General features: G+C 41.6%; 1 protein-coding gene across 9 annotated transcripts in view; it reads left to right on the forward strand.

Moving 5' to 3' along the window:
• The first annotated feature begins 884 nt into the window (after window positions 1-884).
• Window positions 885-20,372, forward strand: part of ephb3b (eph receptor B3b) — a 59,153-nt gene continuing 39,665 nt past the window's right edge. For 2 of the 9 annotated variants that reach the window (XM_075485550.1, XM_075485554.1), the window contains exon 1: window positions 889-1,808. In XM_075485550.1, coding sequence (XP_075341665.1) covers window positions 1,745-1,808 — 64 coding nt within the window. In that variant the 5' untranslated portion in view covers window positions 889-1,744. Of the gene's footprint in view, window positions 1,809-20,372 lie in introns of all 9 variants that reach the window. The other 7 variants (XM_075485552.1, XM_075485556.1, XM_075485558.1 and 4 more) reach the window with 6 other exon arrangements.

The following is a 20,372-nucleotide window of genomic DNA, read 5'->3' on the forward strand; positions in this document are numbered from 1 at the left end:
AGAATTGTAAAGGTATATTTATGCAAAAAAAAAAAGAAAAAAAAGGGTGGGGGGGTGTGAAAAGAAAGAAACAGCGCCGAGGTAAAAGACTAACCGACGTTTAAACACGAAAGAGCAATTCTGTGTTGAGTTTTAGCTCAGGGCGTCGCTTCTTGGAAAGTCTCTCTGTTTTTGTTTTTACTTTAAATTTCAGAGAAAAGTTCAGCGCCAGGTTTTTAAATCAAAATGAAGAGCAAACTCACGTGTTATGCACGAGCAGTCCTTTCAAACTGTCGTGTTAAAAGTGACAGTTTTTCCTTCCGCGCACTTATATTCTTATGCGGAGTCTAAGATGTAAACTTGTTAGATGCGATGATGTCACTTTCATACTCACAGAAAAAACCCTCAGAATGAGCGGAGAGCTTTTTTTCTAAAATGAAGGGAAAACAAGATTTAAAAAATGTGTCCGCCGGAGCTTTTTATTTTTTAGGAATGTTTCACATTTCCGAAGCGATGTGAATACGGATAAAAAGTGCTTTAATCAAAGCAAAAAAAACCAACAACAAAACAAACAGAAACGTCCTTACCCCATGTCATCGGCACGGAAGTAATCCGCAGGGGGGCGCTGTGTGTCCATTACATTCCAGGGCTTGGTGCCCAAGGAGGCAGAGTGGCACACTGCAAATAAATAAATAAGTACGTGATAAATAAAAAGAGAAACTTCAAATTCTGTATTCAAGTGAGATTTTCATAGCCTCGGAAACCCAGGACTGACACTAAGGCAACAGAAACATTCAATCCTGTTACACTGGCGTCAAGAAAATGTTTGGATGTCTGGTAGAGAGGAGGAGTAGATCGTTCTCTCTGCTGCAGTAAACGTGAAGGAGCTGCTGGAGGCAAACACTACACACAATGGAACAAGTAAAAATCCTTCAAATCCATCCTTGTTTTCAGCGGGCAAAGGTTTTATTTTGACAGTAAATGGGAGACTAAGTGATTGTCAAGGTAGGCATTTTTTCAGTGCAGCTGCCTGCACTGTAACCCCTCCTCCTCGTGCCCCCCCCGGGCTCCCTCTCCGTCCTCACACTCTCTCCTTATTCCTCCACTGCCTGGTGCTTCATTCCAGTGCACGAGCCGAGCGAAGCAGACGGTTTACGCAGCAGCCAAAGCCGAGAAACTCGCTCAGGGAATAAATATCTGTTATCCGCGCGGCTGTTTAATAGGAATACCACTTGACCGTGGACGCACGTGAGCATGCACATGCTTATATGGGACTATACACCATGGTTCTGACACCAGCGCGACTATCTCTGCCTCCGCTCTGACCACAGAGAAAGTCTTTTGGATCCCCCTGGAGCTGGTTGTTGTCGCTCTTTTATTGAGTAGCAACGAAATACTACTGGAAATACTTCTCTGGATGCTGACCACGGACTGGACTACCTGCTTCCTAGTCTTTCGCTCAGTGCGCGTGGAAGGGACTGCGCCCGTTGCCTACTCTCTGGTTTAACGAGGCGCTTTGGAGATCAGTGAAAAGCTAGAAGGGCTTCTGCATACATACATTTTCTACCAAGGCTATCTTTTCCTCCGAACTCTCACTTATACGTGTTTTTGTGAATGGGGTTAACTCTGGTCCTGGAGGCTTGACACTGCTGCCACTGGGACGGGACTGGGTGCGTGGAACGTCGGGTCGCCCAGGATTGTACCCCCCTCCTCCCCATCGCTCTCCCTGTCGCGGGTTTATTTACATGTCCGAGCTGACCACTTTATGACAATGGATTACTTTCTGCTTTTATGCAGCCTCTTGCTGCCCGTGGTGTTCGCCGTTGAAGGTAAGACATTTCCATCTTCAGACGGTGTTGTGTTGCCTTGGAGTCCGCTTAAAGCGTATTTTGTCTCCATACCAAGCGAGCCAGCACCCATGCCTCTCGCAGACTGGGCAACCCCGAAGCTCCTCTTTACCCAAATTCTCAAATTTCTTTCAACCCCGAATTAAAACTATCGTTTCGTTTTCAAAGTCACCATCTGGCTACTTTTTGAAGGATCGTTAATAGTATTATTGGCTTAAAGCAGTGAGGCGCTGTGGCCAGTACAGGTTTCAATACACAATTGTTATGCGCCACATAGAGCTCATCCATTTCAATGATGGTTGTGTATTCCTTTTTTGTGACAACAGGTAGGCCTATATCCTTTGCTTGGGCTTTCTTTGTCACTTCGAGGAAATTAGCTCCACTCTGTGGGTCTCATTGGGGAGTCTCGGCTCAGCACCACCACACACACACGCCCCCCCGCCACTTTCCCTCTGGTCGGCTGCGTGTATTTTAGGGTTGTTTGAGTGTGTGGCCTTTTGACATCTGGACTGCGTATCAGTTTAAGTGCACTTTTGAGAAAAATGAATACATAAAAAGCTGTAAAAGACTAGTTTAATTATCCGTGCATTTCAAAAGTTGGTCTATGATTCACCACCTTGCCATAAAACCCTGAAAACAGATATGTAGTAACGATACGTCGTCTCTGCCAAACCGTCATTATTTCCTTCTCTAAACTTATTTCATCGTTCGTTCTCTAATGTATTTTTGCAAAACACTATTGATTGGTTATTTGCTGTCATTTGCTTTCTCTCAGAAGCCATTTGTTTTGTCTGAGTCTACATGTTTGCAGTGCGTAAAATCAATGAGAAACTCTATCCGTCGTTTTTCTCGGCAACTAAGCAGTCCACTCGTTGTTTCTTTACTACAAAAGGTCTCCCTGTGCCATGTTTTGGGGATATAGTCGAAATAAAATTGAAAGAGGCCTAAAGTTTGAACTATGAGTGCTGGGACTCGTGCCTTTCGGTTGGCTTGCGATGCAAGCAGGAAAGTAGGACAGTGGGCCACTGGCTCAGCAGACGCTCCTCTTTTCGCAGCTCATTTCTCAGTTTGTCTGCACAATAACCCACCTGAAGAGTTTTATTTTCTTACCAAAATTGAAATTCATTTAAAAAGAAAAAAAAAGCAAGACATTATATTTTTTCAAAGCCCCTCTTGAGACACAGTTTGAAATAAAATAGATTTATGCATTGAACAGTGTCTTAGATGTTCACACAAAGCAGAGAAATCTCCCAAACCAGATCTTTGTCGTTTTTTTCTCCACTGCGATAAAACATCGTGTTACTTAATAAAGAGCCTCGAAAGTTTTTCAAAATGAAGGTTCAGCTTTGCAAGCTCTCGAAGACCAGTCTACGTGCACGCGCACCCCCTTACATTGATTTTCCGTGTCTTAATTAAAAGGAGAAAAAAGAGCACACCCAAAAACAGGCACTGAAAACTGGCATCGTTTTTTTAAAGCCACCCATGAAATAGCCTAGTAATTGTAACTGAAACGTTTTCCAAACATTTTCTGCATGTTCTGTCAGAGCCAGGCGTAAGAAATATATACATGGATAGCCCACTGCTCGTGAAAATACTGTGACCCTCATCTGTTCTGTCTTATCTGAAGGTTTTGTCTTTTTGTTAGACCTCCGCACACGACAGAAACAGGCTGTGCTCCAACTCTGATACAAACTTCTGAAAAAAAAAAGGTTCTTTATTTTCTTAGCGACCCCCTGGATCCCTCTCAGTGACCCCTGTGGGTCACCGGACCCCAGTTGAGACCCGCTGACTTAAAACACATGGCTTAAATGAATGGGTGGATTATTGTTGTGCAGAAGGTGAAGGCTCGGAAGGCTGATACGCAAAGAAAGAGAAATTGGGATGAGAGGCTGGGGCAGTGGTGGCAAGTCTGCTGCGTAACTGCTTGAAGCGGGTGTATTTCGTTAGAACAGTCCATCTCCTGCATATGGGTGCCATAAATTGTACTCGACTGACCTGTTAGGGGGTTTACCTAAGCTTTTAATAGAGGCGGCTGATTTATGGCCGCTGCTGGGACTTGTTTCTGGTGCATCAGGGTGAGATAGAGGGAAACAAGCAACCCGGCGGGACACGTTTCCCTGGGCCCAACGTGCGTCTCCCTGAGTCGCTGGGTCACACCACTGACAAAATAAGCCCTTAATTAATTAATGCTTTCCTTTCCTCATTTTTCTCTTCACATCCGATCTTGGAATGGAAATGTAATAGTTAAACTTTAGGTCTTCCATCTTATAAATTGTGTTTACTTTTAATTATGCAATAATGGGCCAATTCCACGCAGGGTTTACACGGCCGCAAACACAAGAGCTAAGTGATAATTGGAACGCTCCCTTTAGATCATTTTATGGCTTTTACGTGACATCAAGCCCTTTAAAGTTTTTTTTTTTATTTTCTTTTGCCCTCATTTCAACTCTATCACTATTTCCAGCACATCTTTTCTTTAATTTACTGGAATCAGGTTTTTAATGGTTTGAATAGTAGGCTATAATTAGTGAACTATCGGATGCTCGTGGCCTCACTTGGGTTATTTCTTATTTTCTTTTGATAATGAAATTAATCAGCATTTGTTTTTGCCAAAGTGCTGCGTAGATTGTTGCAGTGCTGCTGCGGCCAGGATGTTCCTCAGTTGATATAGCGAGCCCTGGCTGTTGAACTTTCAGCTGCAATCAGAGTGCTGAGGAGACAAATTGCGTCGATGACAGTCCTCTGTGGCGCACAGGCGGTTTGCTTACCCTTCGGTGTAAATTACCTGTGATGGAGAGAGGAAGTATAAAAAATGAACGAACCAGAACTCCCTGTTACACAGGACAGGGCAACGCGTAGTACACACACTTTGTTCGTCTTGATGCATTCTTTCTTTTTTTATATATGTATATATATATTTAACCCATCCAGTGTTGAAATTATGCTTTAATGGCTTAGGCTGTATGTTTTATAAATAAACAACCGCTGCAAGTATTGAGGTGGAGTATCAGGTCAAAGGACCTCCTCAGGAGTCCAGTTTGGTGCCACTTTTATTTGTTATGATTAATATGTGTGTACATCAGCCCCGCTCTGCTTGCTCTTGAAACTCAAACCCTCCACTTTCATCTGGAGCAATTTTCTGTCTAAACAAAGACAAATGGGCTTGATAGCCATGCGCAACTCAGGGTTTCCCACTCAGCCTCCGTGTTTTTTTTCTTTCTATTTATGGCCGTGCATTTCGTGGAGTGATTACGCACAAGCAGGCCCTTTGTAGCTGCACATGTTTGTGTTTTTATGTGGGTGAGATCACACCTCCACAGGAGCTTTCCTGTGCCTGTTTTCAATTGGCACATTTCTCATCAAACTCTCTCACATGATTTATTCCTGCTCTCTCGCTCTCTCTCTCTATAGCAGGGGAGGTCCCCCCTGGCCGTCTTCATCATCATCATCGTCATTTTACAAATGAAGTGCAAAATGAGTTTTTTTTTTAATTTAAAAACAGAAATGTAAATAATCATTTATTTAGAATTATTCGTCAACCCCATATATATAAAATGTGTGCAAGTTAAACTTGAAGTTTTGTCTTATTTTAAGGAAACGCGGCGTAGATGCTCAGGTTCTGTGTTTTTGCCCTCTGTAATAACGTCCTCTCTTAATTTAAGTGATATTTCCTCGCTTTCATGTTAAAAACTGCAAGATCAAATTTGGACCCTATCATTAGTCTTGGATGGCCCCATCTTACTGGGGAAAAAAAGAAAAGAAAAGAAAAAAAAAACATTAACCTTCGAGATAAAAAGAGTAATGGGGCCATTTGTCCGGCCCACTCGCGGTGCCACAAGGCCTTCGTGGTTGTATAAGAGCTCAGGCTGTGTGGCCTGAGCGGGGCTCACGGGGAAGCTGCTGTGTCAAAACTTACTTCAGGAGCTCCTTTACATAACATTCAAAGGCAAATTACTGAGTAAACGTATTTAGGATCTCCATTGAGGTAACAAAAGGAAGTATTAGTGACTCTATGATGGCTATTATACAGACCATTCAAGCGCCGAGTGGAAATGTGCTAAAGAGGCGTGCAAGTGAATTTGCAAAATAAAAGCAAAGTCCTCCTGCCACTTCTACTAATTAACCATTTTCTAAGGGAATGATCTATCTATCTATCTATCTATCTATCTATCTATCTATCTATCTATCTATCTATCTATTATTTCACTTTCAGTAAGAGTAAAAAAAAAGATGCCAGAGATGTTATAAGACGGGAAATGTTTCAAGTTGAATTAATGGGTCCGATTACTCGCGTGAATTTGCGCTGCTCAGCTCTTTCAAACAAAAGCACAATCAGGTTTGATTCGGGAGCCTGCCTTGCTGCCTCCTGGCTAGAAGCACTTACCAATTCATAAGGATATTTATCAAAGCCTCTTGAATCAATTGATCGGGTGAAGGATGACTTTGACTCTTGTGCAATAAAGCCACCAATGCAACATTGAGTTGCAAACAGACGATCACAAAACGAGAAACCCGCTAATATTGATATTATTATTAATAATATCACAAGAGTTTTAGATTATTATTATTATCATTATTGTTGAAATAAATAAATAAATAAATAAATAAATAAATAAATAAATTAATTAAATTAAATTTATTTATTTTAAAAATATTTTCAAATAAAAAAAATCAATTGAAATATATTTATTATTTTATTAGTTTGAATAAACTATTATGCTTTTGTTGCTCTTGTTTGTCAACTCATTTTTAATCTGACAATCGTGTGTTACAACTCAGAGGGTTATTTTTATTACAGTTTCAAACGACCTGCCATGAGTGATGTTGTGAATTTCTAATTCTTACTAAAGAGCCGCATACCAGCATAGGGCAGACAGTATTCAGCCCTGAATGGTATATAGTATCAAGATTTGCTCATATTTGACATTAATTCAGGAAATCGTAAAGACATGAGAGACAACAACTGTGCCGGGCCTTCACCTTTGCCAGTATCCTGGTCTATTGACCTCAACAGGGATCTGAGCCAGTCAGCTGGTCATATGCTATAAGCTGCCGCCATGTTTAACAGATGTACTCTGACTTAGGTTCAGATTGGCGTAAAGTACTAAGGAAAATGGTGGAGGGGGGGAGTGGATGACGACATGTTAGGAGGTGGGATGAGATGCTATGGGAGGAGCGGTCTGGTGGCGGTCGAGTTATGGGGTGGATTTGGATCAGAGACCCATAGCAGAGTTGACGGACTTTACAGATGCAGCAGGCCCGTGGCAGTACTCATGCGCACCCACCAGTGGTTCATGGCTCAGATGGCGGCAAGGAAAGATTCACCGAGCTGGAATGTAGATAAGCAGCTGTCGTGTTTGGCCTGCTGGACCTTCATGCACCAGAAGGTTGAAAATGCGAATTGACCAATAGAGAACGCAATCAAAGATGTAAATAGAGATGTTGTCATAGCAGCTTTCTTTTGTCGGACCTTAGTGTAGTTCTAATTTAAAGTGAAACTAAATTTAACACACAGAACGTTAAGGGTTCTATGTCACTAAATTGTTTCAGGCTGAAAGTTTAGTAACTTAGCTTGTGGGGGAAGAATATCAAGCTAAAAGCTTTAGCAGAAACAGGAGTGTAATTTTCCTTAGAGTAGTTTTCTCATTGTTTGCTTGGTTTACCTTAATATAATATTAAATCATGCCACCATTTTGGCAGACAAATGCAGTAGAATAAATGTTAATATTTCTGCCTGTCTCCAATTGCAAAAGTGCTTATACTCAAAGCTGTAAATGTCATTTATCTAGTTTACATGACATTATTTTGATTCTTTTTTTATGTGTTTGAGATTAAAGTCTAATGAATTTGGCCAATATATCCACATTTTACAGGTCTAGAATAAAACAGACATTTTACTGTGATTAAACCCTGACAAATGTTATCACATAATATACTCTCGTATACCTTCCTCACATTATTACCACAATGGCTTTGCAGTCATTTATCAATGTTCATGTAAACAAGTCATTGCAAGTAGTCTAAACTGATATCAGTTCAGTGAGAGAGGGTTCCAAAACAGAAATTTTATGGACCACCAAAATTTCTGTGTGTGTATATAGTTTGCTGTTTTGTATAAATGACATTTGTGTGCACAGTCTTTCCTGTCATCCAACAGTGGGGCCTTGTGGGATGGCAGGTCTTTGACACCCACTGTTGAGAGCAAGTGGGGGGTGTGGGGGTGAATGTGTCTGGGCCTGCCCACCACACACACACACACACACACACACACACACACTGCTGTCTGCAGTCAGTCGAGCAGAACGAGAGAGACAGAGAGGGAGAGACACAGGGAGTGAAAGAGAGTCAGGGAGAGATTTTTGCACTTGTAGAGAGAGCAAGTGGGTGGTACATCTACACAGTAGGAGTATGTTTATTGGTTGGATATAGGGCTAGGGGAGTGTTTTTGTGTGCGTTGCAGGGGTGCTGAGTCTCTGGGTGTGCTCAATCCAGTAAGAAGGATTAAAAATGAAGACACTGATTTTGCATTAATAAGAGGAATGATTACTGAGCAGATACTCCGTGTACCTATGGAAAAACAAATGGTTTCCGACTATATCTCCTTTATACTGTACTCTATGTGTGAATGGGAGAAGAAAAACATAGCTTAATTGACTGTTCATTGCTTGTATATTATTGCACTTTCTTGAACCTGTTTATGGTGTTGCAATGGAAAAACCCGGCACATGTTGTCCTGTATGTATGCAGATGGATAACGTGTGTTTTACATTGCTAAACTCACTCAGACCGAGACCTTTGTCATGGCTCTCACCCAACTATATTGATGACTTTCAAAATACTGATGAAATGTTTGACATAATATTAATGGCCATCAGAGCTGGTGTTTTATTGGCCCTGTCTGCACCGGATATCCATAAAGTACAGCTGAAATTACCATGTGTCAAACTGTCCAGATTATAAGTGAGTTAGTACCTGCTGTGATTTCCACCCACAGTCAGCCCACATCCCCTGACCCCTATTCAGAGGCCATGAACAGCCCCCCCCTGGATTATTTCGAGGTGGGGCTCACTTCCCAAGGCTAGTCTTGGTTCTTCTCAACAATAGCTGTCCTAACACAATCAAACTCCAGGGGTCATCCTATTCCAGTGGTGAATAAAAATACCTTAAAAGAGGATGTGTATATTTATAAAGATCGACTGTGCAACCTTCTATGGCTCATTGACACACACACACACACACACAAAGAAAAAAGAAAAAAACGCACACCAGCAGATGAGGTCCTCGGCACAGTTAAAGACTGGGTTAGTGGTGTGTGCTTGGACTTCCTCTGCCAGCCTGCAGATGAAGGCTTTGCATTTTGGATCTGGGCTGCTGGGTATGGACACATGACAGCCATTATCCTGCGTGTCACAGAAGGGGTTCGAAGGGTGGAGTTTAGAGAAGGAGACTTATCCTTGCAGCAGTTTGATCCACCTCGGGGCCTCCTCCTACCAATTCTTTACGAGCTACGGCTTCTTGTAACAATTTTTGCCAGCAGAGCAGAAAAAGATCTTTGATATTTGTCTTTAAAAACGGCCAGTTACATCTGTGTGGACTGAGTGGACACAGCTGTGAAGCAGTGCGCCTTGAGGGAGGAAGAAAAGCCACGTTACCTGGTTTCAGCCTCTGCTAGTCTTGTTAAATATGAAAAATTAGAAATGCAGGAAATGGGGAAGGAGATTGCTTTGTTGAGTTTAACCATAACTGGGTGGTTAATGGTGAGACATTTTGAGGCTGACGGCATACTTCCAGGCCTTGTTCCTTTCAAGAGGAGAGAAACAGCTTTTGCTCATTTTCAAACAGCCATACTGAGTAAGACTGTGTGTGATGATTGGTACTGCTTGAAAGGGAATTCTGAAGTCATGACTGATGTGATGAGCTCAAATGTTCACTGTAATTAAACATAATGCATATGTGGGGGGAAAAAAGTGTTTTAGTAGTGTATATTTTAGTGGGTAAAGGGTTCTGCGTGCAAGTGTTCCTGTTCATATTGAGTATGTTGCTGCAGCAGGAGCCTATTACACCTATTCTGTCCCACTTCACATCCTTGGTGTCAAAAACACTCACCACCTGCACTTCATCTACACTTCAAAAGGCCCACAGGCAAAAGGAGGGATCCCTACTCCTATTAGATATTTCTCCTTTTCTCCTCTGGTCCTCTTAAGAACAGCGGCAGGTTTAACCAGACCCCTGCTCCCTTATCAACAGTTCACCAGATTTATTCTGAACATCTTAAACACACTTCTCTCCACAACTCACTCTGGGCCAATCCAACACATTTCAGTGGCAGCAGCACCAACCGCATGCAACCTTTTGTCAAGATATTTACATAATCCCCATGGTTCCACACTGCAGCCTCCCCCCCAGACGCTGCCAGCTGTGGGGAGCATTCATTTAACCTCAGGGTCTCAGTGACACAGTAACTTTAAAGTTTAGGCAAATGCAATATCAAAAGGACAATGAAAGGAAGGTCAGAACACCTAAATGGTTGTTATTAAGGTGAGTATTTAGTGAAGGCAATCTAGCAAGTGGGGGTGTTGCATTTGGATAGTTCCTATTCAGACAGCTCCCAAAAGCTGTCCATTTGGCAGAGGTATAGATGGCAGTTAGCTATAAATCGGGGTGTGTGACAGATAACACTCATGTGATGTGTTTTCAGCTGCTGTCAGAGGACGGGAAAGAAGGCATCATCATTAGCTTCAGTGAGCTCACAGAGCTTTTGTAAGACTGCAATCCATCGGCCTTTGATTGAAAAGATTAATTTAGCTGTATCGTAAACTCATTTTTGAAAATTATTTCCAACTGTCTTTTTTGAAATACAGCAAATTTACTTCAATTGGTTGGTTATTGATCGATTCATTAATATATATCATTTGAAATATAAGTCACTCTCCTACCATTTCTGTTGTACATGGTTGTTGTTAGCTGTGGTTTTTAACAAGGATTTGACATCAAATGCTGTGGTAAACTAATTACAACATGAAAGATGAAAGTACAGGACAATATTGGTTGACCCCCTCCCTCTGTGCCAAGTCAGGCCATAAATAGCTTCCCTTTTCCCTTTCACACCCAATGGAAATCTCTTCTGACCTCTCATCTCACTCTCTCACATACTCACACACTTGAATGGTGACAGTTGCTTAATTACACAGCCATACACACGTATGCACAAATGACCTCCACCAATTACACATTCACGCAAACCCCCACAAAAACCTAAACCTTGCACCTGTTTCTTAGGGTCAGAGCTCACATCCACTTTCATTCACTCCTCTGCTAATGAATCAATCAGATGGTTCCATTCATTTCATTTCTGTCGGACTCAATCGATCAGCCTCTTTCCCCTCGTCCGAACAGAGCAGCAGGGGAGCTCAGAGATTGAGAGGAGGGGTTTTGAAGCATTCGGGCAGTTCAAAAAATTAGTTTATCCACTTCGGTTCCGTAGAAATATGGCATTTCAGTGGTGTGTAGCACTGTGTATGCATGGGTGTGAAATGAAAGAGAGCAAGGATTTAAAAAGATCAAACAGGCAGGATGTCTTCTAAGGTTTATGCATGGTGTCTGACCTTCCTGTTACCTTTTGCAGAAGTCATATGTTAGCACTCTGGATTCCTACAACATTTAAAGGCAATAGCAGATAGGAAGTTCCGGGGATGTCCCTTCTCTGCATTGATGCATGGAATACCCCACCCTCTTCTGGAGTGAGAGTCTCTAGCATGGACCAGTGAGTGATGAGTGTGGTGATTCCAACTCTCGGCATGTCTCAACCACCCACCTACTGAGTCAAAGTCAGAGAGGGTATAATTTATTAGGGCCCCTCAAAGTTGGAGGTGTGCATATGTGTGAGGCCATGTAGAGTGAGAAAAACAGGAAAGCAAAAAAAGGGGTTCAGATGGTTCTCATTTTCAAAAGCCACTTAGTTCTGTTTATTGCCTTGCCAGTTCATTCCAAAAGGTGTTGAGCAAAGCAACTATGCAGGCCAGAGGTTATGGGGAGCCAAGGTCAACTGAGTTAAGTTTAAGGGAGAATGGATGGAAGCGAACAAATAGTTAGCGGAAGCACAGATGGATAGAGTGTGGAGAGCTAAGCAAAAGAGCAGCAGTTTGATCAAAGAAACTACGATTCTTTATAACATCCTTACTTGGAATATTGCCACCAATCTATCATCCAAGTTTTGGTTTTTATAGTATGCAGCTTACTCCCAGATACAGGATTGAAGGAGTGGAAGATCCACTGCTTTCCATCAGTGCCTTTAACTTACTCTTACCCCCAGTCTCTGTCTCACACGTGCACATTGGTTGCACGTTAAAGGTCCGGGCTTTCATGTAGTCTGGAGGGAATACACTTGTGGCTTTTTAGTGAGTCTTATCGTGACAATCAATAGAAGCATTGTGTGGCAATTTCAAAATGTAATCTCCGATATTGTATAGAGGGTGATTCAATGGCAGATGGAGCAAAAATTACTCGAGTTAAACACAAGGAAACGGGAGCATGCGGGTAAATACTTAATGTAATTTGAGTTGTGACAGCAAGCTTAACAACAGCTAAGCATTGTGGTTTTATTACGCACCCATCATTAAATTTCCAAGTTATTCTAAGCCAAGTTCAATTAGTTTATCAGTGAGAACAAAGCATGGTGTTATTTACCAGCATCTGTTCTTTTACAGTGGGTCAAGGTTTACATTTGGCACAAATGTTGATTTATATGGGCCGATACACTTTATTGTCATTTGATCAGATAAAGGCTTAGGTAATTGGGTAAATCTTCAATGTATTTTCCAGATGAACTAGCTTGGTCTCTCTGGGAGGTCTCTGTCAAGAAGGAAATCTAGTAGAGGCTAGAGCCAATGCTCTCCACTTCTTCTTAGCTGCCTTACTTTTGGGCTATGATCTTTCTTAGCCTTCAATAAACTGCCAATCTAGTCCTTTGCTCTTTTATGTCTTCCTATGTGTCCATGGTTCTGTCCTCTGCCCCTCACCTTCTCCCTGTTCTGAGACTGCAGTTCATCACAATTACAGTAAGTTCCAATTGCAGTGTTTTCCTCAGCCTGTTATCTTAAAATCCAAACAGCGACAATGAGCAGCTGTGAGACAGATGCTATTTACTGCTCGGAGACTCACCGTTGTTGTCTGCTACTTGATAAGGTCTTGATTGTCGTGATATCCCTGCATTTTGCGCTTTAAAAAGGTGTAGTCAACATACAACATCCCCACTCATTCCATTGACTGGAAATGTTTCCCGTATATTACAAAAAGCAAATGGTTCTTTAAAAAAGAACAGGAAACAAAGGACAACGTGTCACTGTCACCCTCAGCGTTTTTTACAAAACATGTTCCCTGCCTGTCAACTTGGACAATATGAAAGATTAGCACAGAAGCAATAGTTACAGAAAGACAAGGACAGTGGACTGTAAGTTGATATGCCATTTTAGGTAGCAGAGGGTGTCTAAGTGTGAGTTGCAGGATGTTTTTTGGTTTTGAATACCTATAGCCAAATGGCTTAGAGTGTAAAAGCAATCGACAGAGACACCAAAGTGTGAGCAAGAACACACACAGGGGTAAGATAACCCCTGACCAGATGGGGATGGTCAAGTGAACACAGGAGGAAGGTTGTGGGAGGGGGTTGCAGTGTTTATGTCACCAGTGTCAGAAAAGGGATAAAAAGGCATTGCCCCCTGTGCCACATTTGGCCTCTGTAAATCCTCAGGGGTCCAGGAACTAAAAGGGTGGTGATGATTAGAGATTCAATTTAGTATGCTATCAATCAATGCCACCGAGATAGACAGGATTGCTGCCGATAGCCCATGCTTGCAACCAGATTGGGCTGGTGCCTCATGGGATTCACGCCCTTTTTTCACGCTTTGTTAATTAGGCGACCAAGCTGCCCCTGCACTTACTTATTTATGAATCTTGGCTTCGACCTGTACTGGTAACCACTTGGTCTCCCCTAATTAGTCTCTCACTAATGGCCCTGCTTCCAGACAATTCTAGACCCTCATTTTGTCAATTCACACACCAAACTGTAACACACATATGACCTTGACATTACACAACCCACGTTGTCTGGTGTTGGGTTTCTGTGGTACTGGATAAAGTGCCCCACATGGGATAATGAGGCAACACTTTAAAAAAAAAATCAATTTCCATCTCCATCTGTCTAAGTAATTCTTGACCTGTTCATAAACCCAAGATGAGAGTAGCCTGAATATGTTTAGCTATGACAGTCGTAAGATATAGGTGAGAAGAAACTGAACAAGAAGCTTCATGTTGGTGAAATTTTAACACTTTCCAAGAGCAGCAGGAGCTGTACAGACTCAACCACTATCCTTCGCAATCAATTGATATATGTCATTTTTCAAGCTGTGGCTCCTTGCAGACACGTTAAAACAACAGATGCATACTGTTGACTTCAAACTACCTTTTTTTTCATTCTATGCCAGCAGCATGACATCATTCCTACAACCCAGGTCTTATAATTACTGTAGCTACCAATCAGTCCAACAAACACCCTACCCGAAAGTGTTTTTTTTCTTCTTTCCATTCCTTTTAATGATGAAGTCACTGTTCGGGTTCAGTGAGCCCATTTGCTGTGGCCTTGTGTGGTGCGGTCTGATTCCCATAAACACAGGTCCAGAGTCAGATTTACTGGCCAACAGCCGCAGGGATTCATTTGTATTCCTCCCACTTTGGCAAGGTCAGGGTCAGGGCTGATGACTAATCAGGTCAGTGCTTATCCACACCCTGCAGTTGGAGCATTACTAACCCCCTTTAGCTTACTTGGACCACCAAGTGGTCCGGCATGTGTTCTTGTGCTGAACGCAGATGGAATTAGAAGGGAAGCACAGTGAGATTTCTGATGCATCTCATTTTCCATGTCTCCAGTTGCAAAGAAAACAAAGTGGCATTTCTGTCGTGTTGACTCCCTTCAGATTTGAACACAGCAGGCAACAATAGAACTGAACCAAGCTGAAAACGTGTGCTAATGGGTGGGCTTATGCATAAACACTGGGATTGTTATTTTTTAACTACCTGGATTTGGTGCAGGCAGTCTTTTTGCTGAGTAACTCAGTAAAGCAGGTGTTTAGGTCAGGGAAATGTTTGGGTTACCAATGAAAAAGTTAATCACTGATTGTCTTAAATAGCCCTGATGGAAAACAAGATTCCTGTTTATTTTTGTGCATCTAAATTCAAGTTGGTCCATTATGTTTGAGGACACATAGGGAAGCAAGACTTGTTGCTCAAGCAACTTGTAGCTTCCCACTATGTAGCCTCATCTCTTAAAAAATTGAGGTAATATTATTTAAAAATTAGGGGATTATCAAAACAGCAACAGTAACTGTAAAGAATGACATCGAATGACCTTATGGTCTGACTTTTTCAACTAAAGAATAAGACATATGTGGGGAAAAAACATCTGCACTTTTAGCCCGTATGAAGAAATATATTTATCTACCATACCCAAGTTTTCTTTTTTTCTTAGTCACACACAAGAATACACACACACAGGGTTATTGGTTTTCTGACAATGTGCTATCTTTTCAGTATACCTGTGGTCCTTTCCCATACCTCCTGTGTCATGTCACATACAAAAACACATAAACATACTCACATCCATGTTTGATACAAAAAATCATGTTTTAGCTGCAACAAAATGTGTGTGCGCAAAAACATGGACTGTGTGTCAGCACATTAATCAATGGCTGCATGGCAGCCCTGTGGCTAGAGCTACTGTGTGTATGCGAAGGTAGTGGTAGTGGTGTGGGATAATTGGTGACAACCCGCTCCCTTTAAACTGCCAGCTTTAGTTACACATCAATGAAGGGTGAATAATACATTAGCTAGGGTAGCCTATAGCCCTCCTTCATATCCCAAGAGAAAGAGAAGGATAGAGAAGTAGACAGATGACAAAATGAAAAATATCTACACCATATATCTTGTAGAGAAAAAAAACTGTAGAAAAGATATGTAACCCAAAGCTCCCTGTGTGCTTGAAACTCATTTTTCATCCTCATCATTCAGCCGAACTATCAAACTTCTACCATACTCATTTTAGTTTTTGTTTATTTTCTTCCTTGTCCTGATGTATACCAAGTGTCTTTATCTCAGTTCATCACTGCTGTACAACAGGACACCTTCAGATGAAAGACCAAAAAGGGCAGAATCTCCTGGCCAGAATACTGTCCAATAATAGTTAGACTTGCTCAAAATTCTTGAGTGTGGAAGGGCGACACAATTTTTTTTCTGTCCTAATGTTATGATAAGTTGCTTTTCTCCGTGTGCTCGAGAAAAATGGATAGCACTCTTTAAGTGCGTCGATCTGTACTGTCTAAATGAATGCTCTGCATTTTGATACTTCTGACCTTGCCAGTTTGTCCATTTCCGCGAAAGTATAGTTGACTTTACAGTGTGAGTGTGTCCATATGTGACTTTGTGTGTGTTACTAACTGTTGTATGATTTATTCCTTTTTTCTCTGGTGTTGCTGTCTGGGGCCTTCTATGTGTCATGCCAATGCACAGAGGTCTTTATGTAATTGCAGTGGGGCTCTGAAAGCCCCCTGCCATATGGACCCCAGCAGCCTTGGATCTCTCTCTGTCCATCCGTCAATTACTTTTAATTGCTCAGAGCCAGGATTCTGTGCTGTGGCTATCTATTGAGCGGTTTTTCCATAGGTTAAATACATTAATATGTAATAAGGTTTGGGACCCTGCCAATCCCTGACCATGAGATTGACCAAATAGTGCTGAGCAGGGCTAAGGACAGGCAGTGTGGACAGTACAGGCTGTGGCTGGGCTTTGACTTCCCTACTTCTGTCATTGTCAGCTCCATTTGATTTACATTAACTTTTCAGAAATAGCTTTTCCTCTTTGTCTTTTTAAGTCAATATAAATAAAAAAAAAAATGAAAGAGATATATTTTGAAGAACAACCCTCTGATTTAATGAGATAATGTTTTAATGTTTGCGCTACTAATGTTTCAATAGTTTTGTGTCACCCATGTAATATAACAAAATTGCATTTTAAATTGCAGTTTTCACATTTGCTATTTATTTTGTTATAGTTATTAAGTTTGAAAGTAAACATATTTAGAATTTATTGTGTATATTGGAGGGCCACATACTTATTTTCAGTCTCATATCCTCTTATTCAGTTTTTTTCAAACGACATCATACCTCCAGGATATACTCACTTTACGTACGTAAACAGGTATGTCCGTTTCAAATGTTCTCAAGCGTCGCTGCCCACATACTTCTTTAGACTTATCAAATGTGGACATAGCCAGAGCATCTCAGCTATAACGCCAATTATGTGCCTGTTGTGCAATACCACTGATAGCCACCAGACTCTGGAATTAGATTTACTGATTGATCGTTGCACTGATGGTCCATCTGACAAATCATTCCAGAACAAAATGAATAGTATGTCTTGAAGATGCATATTTCTTTTTAGTTCTGGTATAACTTTCAACTCCTCCCAATGATTTAAACAGTCATCTCTCTTCATGTTCATTTCTTAGATGCAGAAGAAGCTATTGAGTTATATGAGGTTTACCCTGCATCTATTTTGAATTATTCTTGTAGTTTGTTGGCCTCTTAAAGGGTTAGCAATTCAGGATCTGAAGCTTTCTCCAAAGCCTTCTGCAGCCACACTTACAAGAGGTTTCTTTATAGGAACATAAATGTAAATTTAATGCACATGCAAGGCAGAGTAGATATTAGCATTGGCAGTGTTATGTTTTGAGATTTTTATGGATGCTCCAAAAGCTCTCTCTCTTATTATGCATTCCCTCTTGCTGGTTCATTACTGGTGCTTTTAACTGCTTAAAAGGCAAAGTCCATTTGTGCGGAGGAGATCTAACAAGTCAAGTTATTACTGCAGCCAAGTGTAAGATTAATTAACTCAGAGGCGATTAAGAATAGAGGCCCAAGGAGGGGAGGGAAAGACACAGAGAAAGTGAGATCCACAGCATCCACTCTAAACAGATCAACATGATTAATCTCATCAAGCCATTAGTGAGTATGTGGTATTGAAAAACAAAATAGCCATGAGTAATATTGGTGACTCCTCTTAACCTTTTACTCCGAGGGTAATGTTTCCAAATAATAAACACATTTATCTCCCAGTACCAGCTTAAGTTGTAAAGCCTGGTCTGAGAATACATAAATTAAACCTTTTTGGTAATCAGCATGCTGCTATTTGTCATCATAGACTATAAACCATTATTCATATTTAGAAGAATAAGAAAAATGCTACAGAAATCAGGCTGTATTTTAGTATTAAGGAATAATCTGAGGAAGGACAAAACCACATGAATGGTTTTCACAGTCTACCTTGGCGAGTGTTTCACATAAACAGCATTTGGTGTATGAGTGCATCCAATCATTTTTTTCTCCTGTTTGTATTTGTAATGTTGCGTGCTACGTCAGGTTTTTTAATTTGACATAAGACACCACTCCCCAAGTTGAATGTGAGGGGACATAGAGAAAGAGGTCACTTTTATATGATCTTTGTGTTTATGGATTTGCGTGTCTGTTACAGAGACGGTGTGTGTTTGCGTACAGCAGTCACACAGACCTGCATAGCCCTGACTTGGCTGGTTGCATTCCTAAATTTAACTGCCCAATCTCCCTTTTGTTCTTGGTAACTTTGAACTGAAAAACTAATGGCATAACAAGCAGTTAAACTGTAACAAGCTCAGTACCTACCTAAGAATGTGATGTGAGAGGCACATCATCCGGTCTTCCTCGTCCCTCCTTTTGAAAGAAGAAGAGGACAAGACAGTGCTATGTGTGACGTAGGGGCGGGGTAGAGTGTAATTACTCATCTTCTAAAATTCCCCATCTGCAATTTTTTTCTCTTTTCTGTCTCTTCACAGGTAAATGAGGGCTTACCTAGAAAATTAACATGACTGGCAGTGATAATTGACTTGATAATTATCCTGCAACATCTTCATAAATCACCATCTTTTAGTGTGTCTAGTTTGAATCTATGCTAATAAAGCAGTCCCCAGCTCAAATTTTGGTTATGTTATTTTATTTATCCTGTCTGAGCAAGTTTCCGTGGAGAAGCAGAAAAGAAACAAGCAAACCTCAAAGACTTTTGGTTTCTACTTTAAACTGTTTTAAAGTAATTGGAGGCCACTGGCATGCGGAAAATGCGAAACCACATTGGGGCTTTGCCCCTGCACTGCAGACGCACAGGCAGCTGTTCCGGGTGAAACAGGAAGTGGCCATCTTTAATTAGATTCAACACAATCATTACATACTGCGCTGGAAGTGCACTGTAAGGTGATCCGATATGTTGGCAGATGACTGTATTAGCAGAGACTGTATTAAGACAAACAATGGCAGAGGGATACAGGGGCAGAGTAAGCCAGAGAGAGTAAGAGAAATAGTGAGGCCATGTGTTTGTGGGAGACTCAGTGTCTGTTGAAACAGAATGGCAAAGCTGGGTGCTAAGCCCTTTTCTTGTGGTGCTCAGCCATTCAAAAAGCCACGGCTTTTATTCAATGCCTGGTTCCAGCTCTTTCTGGGATACACCCCCTGTGAACAAACGGGATTTGTGTGTTTCTGTGTGCATATTTATGTGTCTTAATAACATGTCTCATTTTCTGTTTGTATGTATTATGGATAATGCGTATGCTTTGGCATTATGTAAGTATACAGCATGAGTTTGTGTTCCCCTGTGTTTGAGTACGGTTTGTTGAGTCAGCCATTGCTGACGAGCAGAACTGTCTGAAACCTGCTATTAGAGCTGTGAAGTAACTGCTCACATACAATACAACTGTGTAGGTGGCACAATAGACCATCTCAACAAAGCCTTGTGTATTAGTGTGTATGTTGTGCATGTTTATGCTTCCTATGCTTCCTATACTTCTGAGACACTCTGATAATCAGCAGCTTCCACCCATACAAGCTCATTCATCCACACAGGTGAGTGTGTGCATGTGCCCACAAACACTTCTCTCAGCACCAATGAAATGCCTCCATTCACACGGAGGTCCCCAAGGACAACTTGCTGCTATCACAGTTTAGGCCTGAGAATCTGTGCGGCTATCTTCTACGCAGGCTGTTTCCAGAGCAATCGAGCTGTTATGAATGGATGCAGTGGAGCAGAGGAAGGAGAGGAGAGGAGAGGAAAAGAGTAGAGAGGAGTGGAGGAAGAAAAAAGATTAGAAAGTAAAAGAGAAGAGCACAGCAGTGATGTTAATAATGGCTCCCTGAGCTGCAGTAAGGCAATGAGCAAAAACAGTTCCCATCAGGCTGCATGTTAAATGTAGACACTTGAAGCAGACACAGAAACATTCAGAGGACACTGTAGACATCTACACACTCGGTCTCTGAAGGCTTCTGCATGTCAACATGCCAAAAACACTATGGCAATGAAAGAAGTGCAGAAGCTGTGGGGAATACAAGAGAGCATGTACTAGCTCTTCCTCCTCCCTCTTTCTCTATCCTCTGTCTTCTCTCCTTCCTCTTGCCCCCCTCTCTGTCACCCCACCTTCCCCTT

The sequence above is a fragment of the Odontesthes bonariensis genome, chromosome 15, assembly GCF_027942865.1.
Source record: "Odontesthes bonariensis isolate fOdoBon6 chromosome 15, fOdoBon6.hap1, whole genome shotgun sequence".
NCBI lineage: Eukaryota > Metazoa > Chordata > Actinopteri > Atheriniformes > Atherinopsidae > Odontesthes > Odontesthes bonariensis.